General features: G+C 43.0%; 1 protein-coding gene across 6 annotated transcripts; it reads left to right on the top strand.

The window, feature by feature from the left end:
• Nucleotides 1-586: 586 nt before the first annotated feature.
• CNR1 (cannabinoid receptor 1) lies at nucleotides 587-19,203 on the top strand. Of its 6 annotated transcripts, XM_054063705.1 has the most exons (3): nucleotides 802-816; nucleotides 1,838-1,875; nucleotides 13,723-19,203. In XM_054063705.1, the coding sequence occupies exons 2-3, from the start codon at nucleotides 1,871-1,873 to the stop codon at nucleotides 15,203-15,205; spliced, it is 1,488 nt and encodes a 495-aa protein (XP_053919680.1). In that variant the 5' UTR covers nucleotides 802-816; nucleotides 1,838-1,870; the 3' UTR covers nucleotides 15,206-19,203. The 6 variants fall into 6 exon arrangements, with proteins under 6 accessions (XP_053919683.1, XP_053919682.1, XP_053919680.1 ...); XM_054063708.1 differs by lacking the exon at nucleotides 1,838-1,875 and having other exon boundaries at nucleotides 587-816; nucleotides 13,723-19,201; XM_054063707.1 differs by lacking the exons at nucleotides 802-816; nucleotides 1,838-1,875 and adding an exon at nucleotides 646-698.
• The last annotated feature ends 1,290 nt before the right edge of the window (nucleotides 19,204-20,493 follow it).

Below are 20,493 nucleotides of genomic sequence, written 5' to 3'. Positions count from 1 at the left end.
AGCCACAGCTTCCCTGGGCAACCTGTGCCAGTGCCTCACCACCCTCATCGTGAAGGATTTCTTCCTAATGTCTAGGCTAAATCTATTAAAGCCCAGCTTTCCACTTTTGCCAGTCGCCCATCCGCTTTTGGAGCCACTCGGTCTCTCCGCAATGATGAACTCCCTGCGGTGTAAGCCCCAAAATACCCAAGGCAGGATTTAAGGATAGCGGGAAGAAGCGAAACAACCGATTCACAGCAAACACGGGCAGAGGGGAGGGTCTCGCCCTGGAGCGATGCCCATGCGCCCCGCGGGGTGCGGGACCCCCGCGCGGGGAGGCGCTGCCCGCCGCCTCGCCGGAGCACCCGCAGCATCCCCGCCGCCCCGCGGTCCCTCCTCCCCCGCGGGGCGAAGTTTGGCCGCCGCCGCCTCCCCCGCTGCCAGCGCCGGGACAAAAGGCGCACGGACACGTGATGGGAGCCGGGAGTCATAAATGGGACCGGAGCGGGGCGGCAGCCGGGGGGGGGGGGGGACGCGGCGCCGTGTGCCGGAGCCCCGCGGCTCCCCCGCTGCCTCCCCGCGCCCGGAGGAGGAGGAGGAAGAGGAGGAGGGGGCGGCCTCGGGGGCGGGCGGCACATGGAGCGAGGCGGCGGAGCCCGGCGCGGCTGAGAGAGGGCGGCGGTGGCCGGAGAGGGGAGGGCACGAAGGGAAGAAAAAAGGTGGGGGGGGAAGAAGTCTCCCACCTCCTCCTTCCCCTCGCCGGCACCGCCTCCTCGGCGCTCCCCAGTGCCGGGGTGCCCGGGCGGGGCGGCGCTCCCAGCCGGTGCCGTGCGGAGGGTAAGGAGGGCGCGGGGATGGGGTGGGGGAGGGAGGCTGCAGAGGGTGCCCCCGCTCCCAGCCGGGGGCCAGGCGGCCGGCATCCCCATCCAAAGTTTGTTGGCAGCGTGGGGAAGCGGGGAACGGAGGGTGACACCGCCTGCCCCCGACGGCGGAGCGCCCGGCTGCAGCGGGAGCATCCCCGCCCGGGAGCATCCCCGCCCGGGAGCATTTCTGCCCGAGAGCATCTCTGCCCCAGGGCATCCCCATCCGGGAGCATCCCCGCCGGGGAGCATCCCTGACCGGGAGCATCCCCGCCCGGGGAGCATCCCTGATCGGGAGCATCCCCGCCCGGGAGCATCCCTGACCGGGAGCATCCCCGCCCGGGAGCATCCCTGATCGGGAGCATCCCCGCTCGGGAGCATCCGTGCCCGGGTTCCGCGGAGCGAGGGCACCGTGGGTCTCGCCCCCGCCCCGGGTACGGTGCTCGGAGGGTGCCCCGGGGAAAAAGAAGCGCGACGAGGTGCGTGGTTGGGTTTGGTGCTCCGGGCGCCCGGGTGTGCGGGAGGCTGGCGGCGTTGCGGTTCACACGGGTCTATTCTTCTGTGCGCGGAGCCCGCAGCCTCCCGGGTCCCCGCAGGACCTTATCTGACATCAGAGGTTTCTCCTGTCGTCCTCACCCACCCAGTGATGTGCGGCGGGTGGCGTTCAGCCCGGTTTTTCCCCTGCACTTCTCCCAAAACTCCGCCGTTGAGGCTATAAGCGAAAATAAAAGGCGGTTCGTGATTTTTGTGCGCAACGGTGTTGCCTTAAACGATGTCACTTAGGCATCCAGCATCTTCAGAACATCCCAGTAGGGTGTTAGGTTGGTTGGTTTGTTTTTGTCTGAAATTCGGAGGTCTGGGGCAGGGGCAAACAGCAGAAAAAGAGTGAGATTTTTAAACTTCACGTGGTGTTCGTCATGTGAGATCTTCAGCTGTTGAGAAATTATTCTGAGTAACCAGATGGGCTTATTTTAAATGAGCATCTTTTTGTCTCAAAGACGTCGGCTAATCTCCATTGAGAACACCCCTGGATGAGGTATGTACCAAGCCTTTGGTAGGAGAGAGCTCGTTACTGTGATTTCAGTTTGAATAAGTAAAATGGTGTCAGAAGATGAAGTCCATACTTTTCTTTCTTCCTCTAAAATTATCGTTAGTGTTATTTTCTGCATGGCAGCAGAAGATCATATTAACAGTTGCAGTGTATGTGTTCTTTCAGAAGATAAAGGGACGTATATAACAGAGCCAGACAGCAAAATATCCCTTCTGGAGTACAAGTTTTTTTAAAACCCCCGTAGTGTGGCTTTTTTGACCTGTTAAAGGTGTAGCAATGTTTCCTTTTTTTTCCCCCACCTTAGATGTATCATCTTGTTATCACTGTTATTGTTCACCTTTTCTTAAAGGAATATAGCATTCTCTGCTGGAGGCGGCATAGCTGTTCACATGTACCAAGATCATGAAGGATCAGAGTGATATTTGTTATTTAATAACAAAATGTGCAACATTGCAAACATTTCTTGGGTGTGCGTAATTCTTTTTTGGATTATGCCTCATATCAACTGCCACTCTAGGTTTTCCCTTCTCAAGAAAGGAAAAAAAACCCTGTGACTGTTGTAGTAATCTTCATTATGCAGGCTGAGTTTATTAAATCATCTGTAAAAGAAATGAACATAACATCTTTAAACAGTTTAGAAGATGAATGTGTAATTTCTGATTTGCTTGAGGTTAAAATTAGTTTTGTAGCAACCAGGAACATCTTTGCTTTATTATCTGTTGGTCTTGGGAATGAGAAGCAGAACCATTTGAATAAAAACATTTTAAAGCAGAATTGATAAAAGCAATAATTGCTTGACAGAGCCAGCAGGCATCTATTGCCGAGGGAGATGGGGGGGTTGAAAGTTGGCTAAGTAAAGAAATCGACTATTTGCTGTGAATGTACCTCATCGACCATTTGATAACAACTAAACCCACAGTAACCAAATCAAAATACTGACAAAACTTAAGGTGAAGATAGAAGCAGGTTGTGGTATCATGAGGATGAGCTGGTGGGCACCTTTGATGTTGGCTGTTGTTCTTTGGTGAATTATGTTAGCTCGGTTGCATAAAGGACTCCATTAAGGGCTTTCATGCTCGACTGTAGGAATAGCAGGTCTTGGCCAATGCAAGCCTTTCTTTCCTTTTCTCTTTTCACGGGTTTCTGATTGGGCAACAGAACTTTAGAAATGAAATAACTTTTCTTTTTTAGTAATTTCTGACTTTCAGTCTCTAATGTAGCCATCCCAAAATGCTTGCAGACTGTTATCCCACTGGGGGCTTTGATGCTGAATGTGTTACACACTAGGGGAAAGCTAGGCTGGCTTTCCTTTCTGTTGATTAGAGGGAGGTGAGGAGATTAATAAGAGACAAGGGAGAACCCATACCAATATATTCATTTAGTATTGCCCAAGATTTTTGTGAATACGTTGCCATTCGTGGTTCTGCAGGACTCATGTAGTGTCTTCCACTCACCTACTTTCTCTGCTTCTGCACATTTTGTGAGAAATTACTGTAGCTTCTCTGATGCAAACTTTGTGACCTCTCTGTAGTCGTGCAGTCAGCTACATAAGCATCTGCAGAATTCGTTTCTCTCAGTAGCAACTGCTCTTCATTTCGTTGCAGATGCCTATATTGGCTTTATCAGAATCTCCTGTTGAAACAGTAAATTATTTTATGTGGGTTTTGCTGCAATTTCCCGAATAGTTTAGGCTATGTAAAATGATGAATATTCCACAAAACCACTCGTCAAATGTGTAAGTGAGAATTTGCAGATTTTTCTCTTCTGTAGAAGCAAATTTGCACAGTCTGCTGCTGATTTAAAATATGTACTGCAAGCGACCCTAACACTGGGATTTGGCCAAGTTCAAAGCAGCTGTGCAGATGGACACAGAAGACAGAAGGCAGAGGGAAATAGATCCTTTTAATCATAACAAGGCTGCTCTTGTTTTCCTATCTATAGTGGAAATGCATGCCAGCCCCTCGTACTTAAAAGCAAGCTTGCAAACGTGCCAGAATAGACGGCAACAGCATTTGTTATTAATGCAAAGTTAAAAATGTGACAACCTGTCTTCTCAGTACTGCTCTTTACATCTCCATTTCTAGACGGACGCTGTACTGCTGCAAAAAGTGCATGTCCGATTGCTGTCAGTGGGATAAGTATTTGCCCCCCCACCAGAACTCAGGCTCTTTGAAAGTGTGTGGCTTCGTTAATGATCACTGAAACCAGCCACAACCTGTCCTTTTGAAATGGTTATAATGACTTATAAATCAATTTCTCGTTAGAAAGAACTTTTTTTTCTTCTTTTTCCCCAAGGTACCATTGTTGCCCATGAAAAATGATTGGGTTTGCAACATAAGGTTGGAGCACATTTTATTCTGCCTTTTGTGCCTCGTGCAGGGGCATTGTGATGATGCACAAACCAAGCCCAGTTCTGTCTCTCTTCAGTAGGTACATCCTTTTTTAATCAAGCTACCGATATCCAAATTACAGATAAAATAGGTATTTCACTACTGTGTGTGTTACTATAATGTCAGTCATTATATTTTGGCTGGACTGTTGATGAAACTGGATGGTTTATACGTTTCAGACGTTGTGTTGTTTGTGTAGATTGAGGCTAAATGGCATCAAACTGTACCTCATCTTCTGTTAACCTGTTCTGTGGTAGTTGTATATTCTTCTTAAAAAAGATGTGTGTACTCACTGCAAAGTACTGAGCAGGAGCAAATCCATAGGGAATACTGTCAATTCCCTTTCAGCCCTCACTGAAGTCCTTTTCATATTTCTGCATTTTAGGAAGACTTTCAAAGTTTGTGCTTAGGAGCTTGAGGGGCTCCCACCTTTCTGTTGTGGTGAATATGTGAAATATGCTCTTTAAAATCATTTGATTTAGCCAATTCTGCCTCTGTTTACAACAGGACAGTACTGGAGTCCAGACTGTGCATGTGCCTGGAAAATTAGGTGAAATAGGTTTGGAGTGCGTATATAGGTACCTATATGTATATATACATGCACAATGATTTCTACAGGATCACTGTGATAGATGTACTAATTTTAGAGTCTTGCTTTTCCCCAGGAAAGCTGTGTATGGGGGAATTAAAAAAAAATACTCAGCACTCATCTTGCCTTATTTTTTATATCTACGCTTCTAGCTTGTCTTCACGTCCTCTGGCTCTGGGAATTTGAGTTTATGTATGACAAATACTACTGCAGCATCTGTGAGACTTTGCATAGTTGTTTCTCTAGGCATGTATATGTGTGTGTGTGTCTATCTGTAAGTTTATGCATAGAAATATATATACACACAAAAGCAAATAAAAAGTAATAACTCATTGCTTAGGATCTTGTAACTGTTTCTCCAAATCCGATGTAATATTGGTTGGAGTCTCTCCGCAATTTGTCGTTCTGGCTAGTTGGGTATCAGATTCTACTGTGATTCTTTCTCACTTCTCCTCTTCTCTCCCTGTCTCCTTTATTTAAAAAAGAAAAGCATCTGCATATTTAGAAGACACGCACCATTGCCAAGCAATCTGCTGTAGTGGCTTAATATGCTGGCAAATAATTTCACAAGTTGTTTGTGTGTGTGAAGGCAGTATATTTGAATGTCATTATATTCTGAATGTGGCTATGAGGAGACTTATCTGAGCTTATTTAAATTTTAAGAAAGGCCAGACAGTTCCAGAAATGAAAGAATGTTTTACATGTTTTAATTGGAGTGCATATTTTCATCCTTCGCTACTTGTGATGGCGTGGGACATCACATTTACCAAAAGCCTTTCTGTCCTAGCTTCTGAGCACTGCCAATACTTGGTGGCCTAACAATTTTCAGGAGAAGCTGACTCCTGAGGACTGAAGCAGAAGGGATCTTGCTCTGCACTGTGTTGCTGCCCTTCTGTGCGCTAATTTTCTGTCATCACCTGCATCACCCTTTTCCCCTTTTGGTGTGTTTATCTGCTGGGTTACTCAGTGGCTCCATTTGAACTCTCGTATCCTTCCTTTCCACCTCTGAGGTCCATATCCTGTACTTTGTTTTCCTTAAATAGTTTGATTTTTATTAATATTCCTGTCCAGATTTGCTCAGCTGATCTCTCCCAAGTGTCCCCAGCTCTGTCCCATGTGTCAGTGCATACAGCACTGTCTTTTTCTATGACCTTATCAAGGATGGCTTCTCGGAGCCCTCTGCACCTTCCTTTTCTGTCTGAATACAGACCAGAAATGGACTTTCAAAAGAGCAAGTCATTGCCTGCAGAGCAATGATTCTGTTCTTTACGGTGGGATCTGAAAATCCCACTAGGTATATCCTTCAGCTTACAGAGGAAGTTCACATAGCTCAGAAGAGCAGGAAGATCTTGTGAGTTTTCTCTTTCACCTGATCTGCTTTCCCCAAGCCGATCACAAAGGCATCTTCTCTTTCCCTAAAATCTGCATCCCCTGTCTCCCAGAGTCTCCTTCCACCTGGGTCTTCCTCTCTTACCTTTCCCGAGTATGCTCTCATCTCACCTGGAGACATCCTATTCCTTGTATGAGGACAGCAGCTTTATCTCCTCTCTCTTTCCAGTCCCCTTCACACCAATCACTTAACCCACGTTACCTTTGCTCTCAGCATCTCCTTGCTATCTCACAAAGTTTTTAATTAAAACTTGTAGGGTCCACAGTCTGTTGCAGGGGAGAAGGAGGCAGACATGCACTCTGTGCAGTTTATGAGAGTTCTCCCTGGAGCCTAATGTTTTTGTTACCTTTCTGTCTTTAATCCTTACTTTTTTAATAAAGTTCACTAATCTTTTCTGCTGCAACAAATTTTTAGCCTTTTTATTCTGTCCTGGCCATTACACGGAAGCTGTTTTCTTGGAGTGGTTATTTCTCCCTCCTTTAATAAATGTGTTTTCCCCCTAGTTTCATCCTCTAGACATTGCATCCTTCTGAGGACCTTCAGCATTTAGCATCCAGTGGAGCCTGGCTCTTTTATGTCCTGCTCTGCTCTTTCAAATGTCTTCTCTCCATCCAACTACATGTTGTGTGTTAAGCTGCTGTCTCTTCTAGGTACTTCCAAGGAGACTGGGTGTTCAGCCCCCGTCTCTTTTGCACCTGACTGGGCTTCTCTATCTCCATTTAATATTTATGTCAATTCTGCTCAGCAGTAATAAGTGCCGGCACCTTTTGGTGTTAGAGAAAGGCTAGAAAAGAGGTTGGAAATGAAGCAATTTCTATTGGAATATTGAAATCCAAGATAAACCTTTTTGTGAAAAAGTTAATTTAAGAGTTTAAAATGGACCAGCTTAATTAGTTCTCCTCCATTTTCTTTAAAATGTAAATACCAAAACATTGCATGAAACTTTTCTTATTACCTGCTCATTCTGCTTTATTGGGAAAAGGGAGCTGATTTTAAGCAAATACTAGCTCATTTTTGCTTCACCATTTCCCTTTCATCTGAACCTTTCTTGCTTCAGCAAGCCTCTTCATTCTCTACTAAAAGTATGTATTTAAATGAAATTAAGAGGTATAAAGTAAACTGTGAAAGATATTAAATTCCATGTTCAGTCCATCTTTTAGTTGTTTTAAGAAAGTCACTCCTGCCTTCCCTCCTTTCTCCCAAAAGCCAGGCAGACCACGTAGCTCTAGTTTCCCATTAACGTGACCCTGGCAGTCCCCTTGCTGATCTGTGCCTTATGTACTTTGTCTTGTCTCCAACCTGGCAGGAAACGTGTTTGTAGGGGGTTGTATTTCAGAAGCTGAGCGATTTTGAATGAACTCGGGAGCCACAGCCAGATGAGGCATCTATCCCTCTGCTCTTCTCCCTGCCGCTGAGGGATGTGGGAGTGACATCCTTGGTTCCCTCAATTTAGAGACAGATCTTCAATCTAAGCTTCTCACCTGCCAGGTGTGCACCCTGGTGCTTTTATTTCCTGATGTTTAACTCTTCATTCAATGTGGAACAACTCAGGCAGTTTAGAGATGGGTAGCAGAATGGAGAGATTGGTTCCCAGGAGAGCAAAGTTTGGGTACTTCACCTGCACCAAACAGAGCAGGACTTCAACCTCGCTTTTGAAGCTCTCTGGTCTTAGACACACACCTATGCCCGGGCTGATGGAGAGGTAAGACACAGCCTCTTTTTCTCTGTGCCTGCAAGTCACTTGTGCTAAAACTGGTACACACAAGTCACCGACCAAGCTTTGGAGGGAGGAAATAATGTTATTTCATTTGAAAACTTTGTTGGTCACTGATTTATGCTCTGTTTTTGCCATTGTTTTGGTTTTGTTGTTCAGATTGTCAGCTGCTGGATCCTGTCTGGTGTCATGTAGGGGCAATTTACCCCCAAATTAGAACAATCCAGCCGCTACCCTGCTAGTGTGCAAACGGTATGTTAATTAACATAAATAACTATGTAGCTGTGGCTTTTTGCTAATTCAGCTTCAACTTGCCAAAGATATCATCATGTTACTTAAGAACAACATTTTGTTCAGTACTTGCATGCCCTAATTTACCCCACAGCTGATAGTGCCTTGCTGTAACTAGAAGATAACATCCCTCATTTGCTCCTTTCCTAGTGTCTGTGCTCTTTCCCAATCTCTCACACGGGGAAAATTCATTTAAGTAAATGCAAGTTTTCCTGAATTAGGAGTGACAGCGTATTTGCCATTTATAGCCTAGAGTAGCACAATGTTGGAGATGGAGTAGTAAAGCAGTAAATAGAATAGGAGTAACATTGCTTTTACATTCTCATCAACATGTTTTTTTCTTGCTCAGTGTTACTGAGTCTCAGAGTGCCATTTCTCAGACTGCACATTTCTTTCTCCAAGGCATAGAAACCTTGTTTTGTCCTCAAAGCAGTGTTGTTCATCGCCATATGCGATAAGGTAATTATTAGCCATATAAATTTTCATTTTATAGGACAGTTCTAATTCCTGGAGGCCAGCAGTTACTATGGTAGATCTCATTTCTCTTACACTTTTTTAGCTGACTGCACACAAGTATATATTACTGCTGTTTCTCCTGTGGTAGTACTTTAGTCCTGTGGTGGTACTGGTGGACCCAGTTTGGTAGAAGTCTCAGTGTATCGGGCACTATGTAAACTTACCAGGAGAAGCCCTTCTCTGAAGGACTTGCAAGCCTTATAATGTGTCAGCAAGGAGAACGCATTTACATATTATCGCACATTCAAAAAGTATATTTCAATTATACCTACTTGTCCTTTAGCCTGTTATTAATTAGCTGTGGGTATCATAGAAGAAATGCATAGACATGGAGATCAAAATACTTTCTAAAACAGAAGCTAGAAAGGTTTGATTGTGGATTTCCCTTTTTTGTTTTTGATTTCTTTTCTTGCCACATCAACATTTTTGCAGTTATCAGTAGCATCATCATATTGCTCATAATTACTTTCTGAGGAAGAACGCAAATATTCACTATTTCTATTCAGGCTATTAGATTTGCTCAATCAATCATCCTGATTTGAAAATAATAATAAATCGAGCCCTTTTCTTTAGACAATGATAAAAACTTTCTAGCCTTCCCTCTCCCCCAGAACAGAAGGAAAAGATAGGGAATAGCATTTTAATGAAGTCATGTTCTTGTTCCCCAAGTGAACTGATGCTGTGGACCAACAAGAAATGCAGAGGAGGTATAATTCTCCCTTGTTGTCCAAGATGACTCGCCAGTCTTTTATGTGTTATATATTTTATATTTTACCTAAGAGGTCTTTATACTCTGATGGGATCCAAACTTCTTTTAAAACTATATGGAACCACACAGTGGAGGGCAGTAGTAAGACTTACCCCTTCAACTCTTCACTGATTCTTTTGCTTTGAGGGCAAAGCCTTGTGTCCTTAACCCTCAACTGACGTTGACAACACCTTGTATGTTTGAACCTTCGTAAAGCACGCTGGAAGGAAGGACTAGAGGAAGATAAATCCTGGTCTTTGCAGAGAGCTAAATGTGTGTTTGTAAAAGCCGCTCCATCTAGTGGCAATCACTTCGTACAGCTGGTCTAGCAAGTGTCTGTCAACAGCTGGCGGCTGAGGGGAGAAAAGTCTAAAATGGTGTTCAGCTATAGAGTTTCTGGTTTTGGTCTTAAAGATAAAAGATGATTGAAATTTTTGTCCATTGTTTAATCTTTACCTGTATTAATAATTCATTGCTTACTGTGAATTGTTCCATGCAGACATGGAAATACATTGAAAATTTTGAATGCCAGCATTAGCGTGGGCTCTTCCCCGCTTTTAATCAATGTTTCAGTTCTTTTTAGATCTGTTCTAAAATGAGCAAGGTAGTAGAACTCATTTAATGAAGGGACGAAGCTAAGACCTTTGGAGACTCAAATGCTCTGTTAGAAGAGTGGATTACAGCCAGGCAGGGAGTCTCTCCCTCACTGCTACCCTGCCTGTGAGAGGCCCTTGTTGTGGCACATGGCCGCCACCTGAGCCCCATCCAGGGAGGAGGGATCTGCAGGGGAGCCTTGTCCTCTAAGGAGGCTGTGAGAAGCCTCAGAAGCTCCCACGGTGTTTCACATAGAGATGGTCATGGGTCTTGGTCAGTATGGGTTTGGGTTGCCTTGAGTTGTTTGCCACTCCAGGTTTGGACAGAAGACCTCAGAGCCAAAATTTGTGTGGCACTGACATGCGCACCTGACCAAACAAAAAGACCAAGAACCAGACCACTGTTTCTGCCATTGGTCTGTCAGTCTACGTCAAATCATGCAACAAACTGTGACATGGACTCTGCTGCTGACCGCAGTGCCCAAGTATCTTGTTGTCACTGGACAGCCATTGAAAACTTCACTGATCGCTTCAGTGCATTTCAGTAGCATATCTTATACCGGGACAAGCTAGTATTTAAATTAAAACAAATGAAATTCCAGAAAAGTGCAATTCCAGATCAGGTGAATGGCTGTTTTACTGCAACTTTAATAGAAATCATCTGCTACTTGAATAGGTGCATGCACACATACTGCTAGAAATTTCCAATTATGATATTCCCAGCAGCAAACAAAAACAAAATTAATGTCAGCTGCATCCCCCAAAGCCTAAACTACACCACTAATGAATTCCCAAGTACTCTCAAAGAAAACTCTCTTTGCAGAGACAATAAGGTGGAAATTACTGTAATAGTCTCAATGTAAAAATACAGAGAGAAAAAAAAATCATTGAAATTCAGAGCAAGACTTGCCTCTCCTGATCCCATTAACCATGTTGTTAGCATAGCATATGCATGCATAGTGATATTGTCGCATAACTCACTGCCACCTTCAGAAGAGCACACAGGAATTCGTGTTCTTTCATTTGTATTTCAAACAAAGGTAGGGACTGCATGACCTCTTGCACCTTATTCTGACGAGGTCTGTATTTAACATGACTCCAGCAGGGACCAGCCACCTCGTACCAATTTGTTTGTCTGTCTAGCAGAAGTGCTTGGTTGCATACAATTTTTGAAACTTTACTCAAACATAATCTTCTTGACAGGGGCTGTGGCTTTAGTCATTCAAACGGTTGCCTTTCTTCTGTCAGAAATAAACTGTAATAACAGAATACCACAGCCACCTTTACATGTTTATAGAACTACTTGATTGATCTAGTGGTTTTGGGGTAGTTTTCAAATGAATAGTGCATTCTTCACATCTTGTTTTTAACTGATATTCTAATGCCAAGTTTAAAGTTGTCAGACTTTACCCAAAGGAGATTTGTGGGTTGACAGCAGACTCATCTTTGCAACATGTAACATCTGCAAATTTTATAAGGAACAGCTGTAAAATAACTTCTAGAATAAAAGTGCCTCACCTATTAGATTATTGCTTTTCATTTTTAATATGTGCTTCAGTGACATCTCCCTCCCTCACTTCCCACACCCTCAAAATTAAATTCCTTAATATTGTCTGTCTGTCTAATAAATGTGTTGTTATTTGCTGAGCAAACAATGCCTGCAAAAGCTGACACAGCCTGTCTGTGTTGTGTGTTAGACTGGCCCGGTAAGAGTTTTGTATCCTTGTTTGCAGCACCAGAGTTGCAGTATCTTCTGGAGGTCTAGATTCATATATTCCGTTTTACCACTCAATGTCCAGGCCTGCTGAATTGAATGCGAAACTTTAAAGAACTATGGGAAAAGTGCTGAGTGTACAGGTGCTATGCGTAAGTGCAGAATAAATATCTCATCAGCCAAATGATTTCTGTTTCTTTCTGGAAATAGTCATGTTTACAAGTATTGGTATTACTGTAGAGAAGAATCCTTTTCTTCTTTCTTTTAGTTTTCATGGGAGAACTCAGCTGTGGTACTTTCAAGTCACTTTAGGGCTTGAAGTGATTAGTGCTCCGGGTTTTGGCATATAATCTCTTGTGGCCTTTCTGGCTGATTATTATCAGTTGTGTAAAGCGAACAGGTTAAGCCAGTACAAGCCTATATATCACATCTGGGATTTCTTGATTGTCACAAACAATTTCCTCCATAAAAAATCTTGGGTTTCCTCCATAAAAAAATCTTGGGTTTGCTCCTGTTGCTGATATAATCATCAAGATATCCCACAGCAGATGCAGAATAGCTGCAGCACGCTGAAGCAATGATTCTGGCTCTTATTTACATTCAGACCCCTCTCAGCTACTCTAGCGGTGGAAGGGGTGCCTAAAGCAGATGTTCAATGCATATTCAAGATATGTGGTAGGGTCAAAGTTCTGTAAGGAGCACAGCATAAGAGCTGTAAGACTTGTCTTACATGTTGATGCATGTAAGAAGCTCAGATGCTGGTGAGGGTACTCTCCCAGGCGTGCCCTGACTTTGAGTTACACTCTGCAATTCATCACCATCCAAAGCAAAAGCTGGGCGCGACAGGTCTCAGAGACCACTGGCTACCTGCGGACATTCTGCTGGGCTCCTCATTTGTGGTGGGACAGAATGTTTTTGAGGGCGTCCTCAATGGGATTGGTTACATTTCTGTGCTTCTCGCAGGAGCAGCAGCTCCTGGTCCCTTTTGCTTTGAGATTTGGCCAGAGCTGCGCTCTGTCCCAAACTTGTTGCCGTGTTTTTCTAGGCAAATGTGAACTGCTCTGATTGAAGCTTCTGGCCCACACAGAATGGATCACTGATGTGCTCACTGACATAGCAGTGCTTGTCACCTCTCCTGAAACTGTGGACTTGCCTGGGTAACAGCCCATCTCCCCTTTAGAGTCCAAACATTCTAGTTGCCTTAGTGTGCTTAGCAGAAGGAAGACATAGAATAATGAACCTATAGCCAAATCCCTATATTTGTAGATTAAACACCTTGCTGATAAATTTGCAATTCCAAATTTGGGATGTTAGTAGACCTCAGATTGCTGTAACAGAGTAATGTGAATATACAGGCATACTGGGTGAACTGTGAAACTTAGAGTGCGTGGTTCTTTCCCTGTTCCCTCTCTGTTATCAAGTTTTCAAAACCCTTGGTGTGTTTTGAAAGAAAAGCAATGACGGTGATGATTTAGTTTAATGCTGCTCCTGCAGTGGCACTTGATATTATCTAAATGAAGCAAGCCCAAGGAATACTGGTCTGCAAGGTACTTTGCAATCAGAAGCCAAGTTAGATCTAGAGAAAAATGTCTTTCTGGTGCGGCAGCTCAGAAGGTTTTGATGAGAAATGGAAATTGCTTTCTTGTGGAATACTCAATTCTTTGTGTCTCTGGTTTTCACGTCACTTCCTAGTGTAATTCAGTTTTTGTGAAATCCAGGTGATTTCTTCCTAAGTGCTCAGTTCACCCTGATTCCTGCAGGTGGCAAAGGCTAGACCTGCACTGAATAAAAAAGAAGGTAGATTTTGTTTGACAAAATTCAACTAAGTTGTTTATGGAGTTTGTCTCCCTGTTTATCTTAATGGAGTCTGATCTTTTCCCCTTCTAGGGTTTCCTCCGATGCATTTCTCGCTCCTCCAAGTCTCTCTGAAAGCAACAAGACTGGGGTTATGAAGTCAATCCTAGATGGCCTCGCAGATACAACTTTCCGAACAATCACAACAGATCTCCTTTACGTGGGCTCCAACGATATCCAGTACGAAGACATGAAAGGCGACATGGCATCTAAGCTGGGTTACTACCCACAGAAGTTCCCTCTCTCTTCCTTCAGGGGTGATCCTTTCCAAGAAAAAATGACTGCAGGAGATGATCCCCTTCTGAGCATTATTCCCTCAGATCAAGTCAACATCACAGAATTTTACAACAAGTCCCTATCCACGTTTAAGGATAACGAGGAGAACATACAATGTGGGGAGAACTTCATGGATATGGAGTGCTTTATGATCCTGAACCCTAGCCAGCAGCTGGCTATTGCCGTGCTGTCACTCACCCTGGGCACCTTCACGGTCCTAGAGAACCTCCTTGTCCTGTGTGTCATCCTCCACTCTCGAAGCCTCCGGTGTAGACCCTCCTACCATTTCATTGGCAGCCTGGCTGTGGCTGACCTGCTGGGCAGCGTGATTTTTGTCTACAGTTTTGTGGATTTCCATGTTTTCCACCGGAAGGACAGCCCTAATGTCTTCTTGTTCAAACTGGGTGGAGTTACAGCCTCCTTCACTGCCTCTGTAGGTAGCCTTTTCCTCACGGCAATAGACAGGTACATATCTATACACAGGCCACTAGCTTACAAAAGGATTGTTACCCGACCAAAGGCTGTCGTAGCGTTTTGTGTGATGTGGACCATTGCTATTGTAATAGCCGTTCTTCCTCTGCTCGGCTGGAACTGCAAAAAGCTCAATTCCGTTTGTTCGGACATATTCCCTCTCATCGATGAGACATACCTGATGTTCTGGATCGGGGTCACCAGCATCCTCTTGCTCTTCATTGTGTATGCCTACATGTACATACTGTGGAAGGCTCACAGCCATGCTGTTCGCATGATTCAGCGGGGTACGCAGAAAAGCATAATCATTCAGTCTACGGAGGATGGTAAGGTGCAGATCACTAGACCTGATCAAACCCGTATGGACATCAGGTTAGCCAAAACTTTGGTCCTTATCCTAGTCGTTTTAATCATATGCTGGGGCCCTCTCCTCGCCATCATGGTGTACGATGTCTTTGGGAAAATGAACAAGCTCATCAAGACTGTCTTTGCCTTCTGTAGCATGCTCTGTTTGCTGAATTCAACAGTGAATCCCATCATCTACGCTCTGAGGAGCAAGGACTTGCGACACGCCTTCCGCAGCATGTTCCCAACCTGCGAAGGAACCGCACAGCCCCTCGATAACAGCATGGAGTCTGACTGCCAGCACAAACACGCCAACAATGCGGGGAATGTGCACAGGGCTGCTGAGAGCTGCATTAAGAGCACAGTTAAGATTGCCAAAGTTACCATGTCTGTCTCCACAGACACGACTGCTGAAGCATTGTAAGTCAGAGACTTCTCAGCATTGTTGTGAGAAAAGGAGTTAATTAAAAAAAAATAAATCAACAACAGAGAAAACCAAACCTGTGGCTTAATGTGTTTGTACCTTCCTGTGATATTTTTTTGGTCCATCATTGTATGCTGAGCAATGATTGTGTTACAAGCATTGACATCAGCCTGTTCTTCAGGTTTTACAATTAGGAGTTCAAGCTAAATTTTCAAAAGTTTTTTTCTCAAAAAGTGTTTACTGAATAATAGTAAGTTTCCTGAAAGAGCACAGAGAAAATATCAGATTAACAATGGTTCCTTTTGGGGTTGTGAAGTAAAATTGTGAAACCTAATTGAAAACTAATGCATCCTAAACCAATAGCATCAAATAAGAAATAAAAGTCTTGTAATCATGCTGTTCATTTCAATGTGAAATGTATTTCATGTCTGTAAGTAATAGGAGTTTTTGATTTTTCCACAAGCGGCAGTGCTGAGTTTTAGGGGTTTTGTAAAATGTGTCGTGTCCCGTGAATTGTATGCTGTTTATTATGTGTTATTGATATTTGTCTGATTAAACAAAGTGATAAGGTAGACTTCTGTGGAAATAATGTGAAATGTGATATGTAAATCCCATTGAAAACACTTACTGTATTTGAAGAATTCCTATGAGCTATTTTGGAAATTTTACACTTTTAGTGGTCTTCTGTGGACTTAGAGGAGAGGCTTTGTGTTCTTCTACTAAATTTGTTTCCCCACTACCTTTTACTTCCACATGCATATGAGAGTAACGCAACAGAGGAATAGAGGAGGAATGTAAGAGAAGAATGCACTGGTTCAGACTTTTAAATACGACTGTGTTTATACAGAAGGACATTTATGGTTGTACCGATTATTGCCCTGCTCTTGGGTGTTGAGTGAATATGAACACTGAAAGGCGAGAGTCCTGGATATTGGCTACTTTAATGGGCAACCAGTTTTAAGTCACGTGCTGGTGCTGCACCGCTGAAGACAGCATGTGTCAGACTCAATGTGTGATGTTATCTCTGTGCAGTCGATGTATACTTGAAGTATGTCTCATTCCTATATCCCAGGTTTAAACAGATTCAGAGCCTGAGATGCCAAACTCCCATCTTCACTAAAAGAGGAGGAAATATTGTCAGACTTGGACATTTTCTTATTGTGTGAGCGTGTATATAAATAAATATATATGTGTGTGTACGTGTGTGCGTGTGCGTGTGTGTAAGTATACTAATCAGTGTGAGTCATGGTAGCATAACTAAGACAGGTCACTATGACCAAATGTAAACTGTATTTCTTGTTGCACGCTTTGCACACAAATTCTGTTTCTAAAATTTAGTTCTTCCAACTGATTCCTGGTGAAAGTACCGTATTAACAACATCCTGATCAACTCCAAGAGGTGTGTCCATGCGCTAGAGAAAGCAACCTTTCACTTGTACTTGAGAATAAGGGGAAACGAGGTGAAGCGTGGTGTGAGCTTGCAGTGACAACTGCAATGGCTATCAAGAGTGTTCCTGAAATCTGAGAAATCCAGAAATAAATGATAATCTGTTTTAAGGCCATCAATATTTGCATCTGATTGCTTGAAGTGAGGTGAGTCTCACTGTGAAATCAGGATACAGATGACAAAGTTTGACACCATCAGCTTTAGGGAAGGAGAAGTTATTGAGGGAAAATGGCACCTCTGTTCCCTGGTGGTATTGTTTCTGCACCCTGGGAGCAAGCAAAGAGCATGTTACCAGATAGTCTTTGAGGCATGGATATTCTGTAATTCCACTCTGAATCAGAAGGTATGGGGTCCTCTGCTGCCTTCCTTTTTGGACCATTTCCTCACCCTTCTCCTGTCTGATTTCTGCTAAAATAGCTGCAAAGATGGCTTAGCTCATTAGCTGCCTGAAGCTAAATACATGTTGCCCGTCTTCAGGGTTATGTAGGGAAAGAGCAGGGCGGCAGCCCTGGAATCTCTGGCCACCATGGTGTCCCCATGGTGTTTTTAATACTGCGGTGCAGACCTAGCAGCTGGTAGCGCAAATGGCCCAGCAAATTTCAGCCAGTGGCTCTGCAGAGGCATGACTCCAAGTTCAGGTTTGGTGAGGGGCTGAGTAAAGGTCTCATCAGGTGAAGTGATGAGCAGCAGGTGGAAGACACAGGAGTACTTTCCTCCCACCCCTCTCCTCTGCAGCCTAGCTGGGTGTTAAGACTGGGCACCATGCTCTTGAGGGGGCTGCAGTGGTCAGATGGTCAGATGGAACCAGCAGATCGCATAGCATTCCCAGAGGATTTGCAAATCCTCCTCCTGAAAGGTCTTTCTCATATCTAGGCCTAGTCCATCCTAAAGCAGTCCTCTTGGAGGAGGAGGGGGAAAGGCCATTTGAAATGTAAAGGTATTTTAAGAGCCATTTTTTAAACTCTTCTTGTGAATTAAATGCAAACTTTGTGGACTTTCTTTGTGCTTTCAAGTTCTAAATTTTACATGATAAATCATGGGACAATGGGGCTGTCTTGGCACTTAACTTGGTGCTTACTGATATAATAAGAAATAGCATTCTGTGAAATGTTACCGTCTATCATCAGTATCTTCATTTGCATAATGAGTTTTTCTAAAGCTCTAGGAACTGTGTCGGTTCACTTAGAACCATTTATTAAAGAGGTGGCAACAATTTCCCTACATCTTGCACGCAAAGCAAAACTACGGTCATTAGAAAAATCTGCTGCCATTCCAGGATAATCTGTACTTAAACTTTAGCTTTAGGTATACCTAATTTGCAGTTGCCTACCTTCACTTAGTGATAGCACAGCTAAACAATACTGTGTTCCATGGCCATCCACACTATCATCATCAACCAACCATCAATACTTGCTGTTACATATACACACCAACTCCGAATGTCATGTATCTACTGAGACCATCTATGTCACACGTGTGCAGAGTTAGTCTCAACAGTCTAATTGTATATTTGTATAATATAATCTCGATGCTGTGCAATCACTATCCACATCTTCTTGCACTGGCCTTTCAATGAAAATTTTAGTGTGTCTGTTGTGAGATAGACAGCGCATTTTACCTGCTGTTATTGGGCTGAATGTATGTAAATAAGTGAAAAAAATTTAAAAAAGTCATCTGTACAAGCAGTGGCCTAAAAAGTCTGTAATTGTAGACTAGGACAATTGTTGAAGTTGCCGTGACATCTCAAATACTACCTTTGAATAAACTGTTTACAGGGTCTCTTGGAATGCTCTTTCATAGTGATAGGAAAATCTTTCCTTGTGATAATATGAGGTAAAGAAAATGGATTACCTGAGCTTTTTATTTCCAGTGTTTCAAAGTGGAGAACATAACTCTTTATTGTCTGTAAATCTAACATTATTACTTCCTCTTAGAAGAATATTGTATCATTAGATGTTCGTTTGAGCTGGTAACATCCTTGCAACTGCTGCAATATTTTTCATTAGCAACCTGTATAATAGTTTGTACACAAGTACTGTTCAGATTGTCATGAAAAGTAGCTTTGACCATTGACCTACCAGTAGCAGAATAGTATTTCTGTAAGATTCCCAGTGTATTCCTACCACATCATATTTTATTTCTATAATGTAATTAAACTGTTATTTATTCAAGGAGAAAAAGTATTCCTCTACTTTTTTTGTTTTCCAAATTTTGAGATAACTGAGGAAGACACGTGATGCTGCTGCCTCATCCCACAATCTGGTGCTCTACGTTTTGTTTATAAGTTTGTCTGTCAGATTTTGAAACAACTGCTTAAACAACTTGACAACAGGTTGTCAAGCTTTGTGGGTTTTAATTGTACGTTGATGCGTTTGAAGGAGGAGGTAGATTATATATTTTATATTTGTGTATTCAGTACTATGGAGATGAGAGAAATTATACAGTTAAAACTGAATCTCCTGTTTCATTATGTAGGCTATTTCCCCTTTCCTCTGTATTAGCGAAAATGCAATAAATCACTTTTGCCTTCCTCAGATGCATATGTTTCCACAGAGATGTCACATTAAGACAAACCCATATATTTCAGAAACACAAAACACAAAAGAGCAGAAGAAAGGAATACATACTAAAATAGTGCCGCCAACAGCAACAGTGTCCTAAATTAGTTAGTGGTGGTGGTAAATGTAGTCAAAGAACTGAGACAAGCAACAAGTTAGTCTAGTTTTGGCCAGTGCCAGCAGGGACGGAGTTGGGGGAGGACAGGTGGCTGATAGGTGTCAATCCAACAGGGATGCACAAAGGCTGTACAGTGAGAGCAAGTTCAGCCGTGCACTGAAGAACACTAAAGCACTCCCACCACTTCTCATCCACAAATGAAAGGAGGGGTTGAAAACAATTCTGCTCTCTTGTGATCCCACGTGCCTGATCCCTTTCTAAATGCTGTAGAAAGGTCCCTGCCTATTTCGAAGGATCGGTTTGCCAAATGACTTAATCTTGGATTCATGTTACTTAGGCAATTTTCCATCTTCACATTCATGCATTGAAAACAGTGAAGGTCCTTAGGGGATGAAGTGAGCATGTCCCAAGGCCTTGGATCATGGTTGTGCCACAGCATTTGTGTTTCTAAAAATTAGGTCACTGAAGAATCGAAGAAATCTTGGCAAAACAAAAGCAACTAGAAATGAAAGATTAGATTTTAATCCTTAGCTGCATACCACATTTAAATGAAGAAGTTTGAATATTTCTGTTCAAAGCTGTCACTTCTAGAGCAGTCAGGAGGCAATTCCCACTACATTCACATGTTCATTGGAAAATAAGAGCTATACTGCCACAAATCAACAGTTGCTCTTGATGGTAACACCTAACTGCAGCTGTAAGTGTATTCTAAACAACACAAGAGGAAATAATGACAGCTTTTCAAACGACTGCTTTCCTACACTGTACCAGCTCAGGAAGTGTGCTGGGAAATACACTGCCATCGTTTCAGCCTTTCACATTAACATCCATTATTTATTTCCACTCTTCTGACCGTTGTTTTAAGAAGTCACAATATCATTATGCATGCACATCATCAATAAAACATTTGCATTTTCTTGTTATTTTAAAAAAAAAATGTTTTGTCTTCAGTGAAAGTCCAACTCTGGCTTCTTTGAAAATTAAATCATAATATCTGGTAACAGATCATGAAAGAAGATAAAAAAATCATTTTGTCTCTGTTTAAGAAAACATAGGACGGACAATTCTATTTGACAGTGCAGTATACATGACTATTTTCTGCTTTTGCCCTTTGCCCATTGGTCTTTTTATGTAATGGATATAAAGAGTATCAGCAGAATTTTCT

This window comes from Cuculus canorus, chromosome 3 (assembly GCF_017976375.1).
Source record: "Cuculus canorus isolate bCucCan1 chromosome 3, bCucCan1.pri, whole genome shotgun sequence".
NCBI classification, from domain to species: domain Eukaryota; kingdom Metazoa; phylum Chordata; class Aves; order Cuculiformes; family Cuculidae; genus Cuculus; species Cuculus canorus.
The sequence above is the reverse complement of the archived record's forward strand: the minus strand, read 5'-3'. Positions and strand labels throughout refer to the sequence as shown.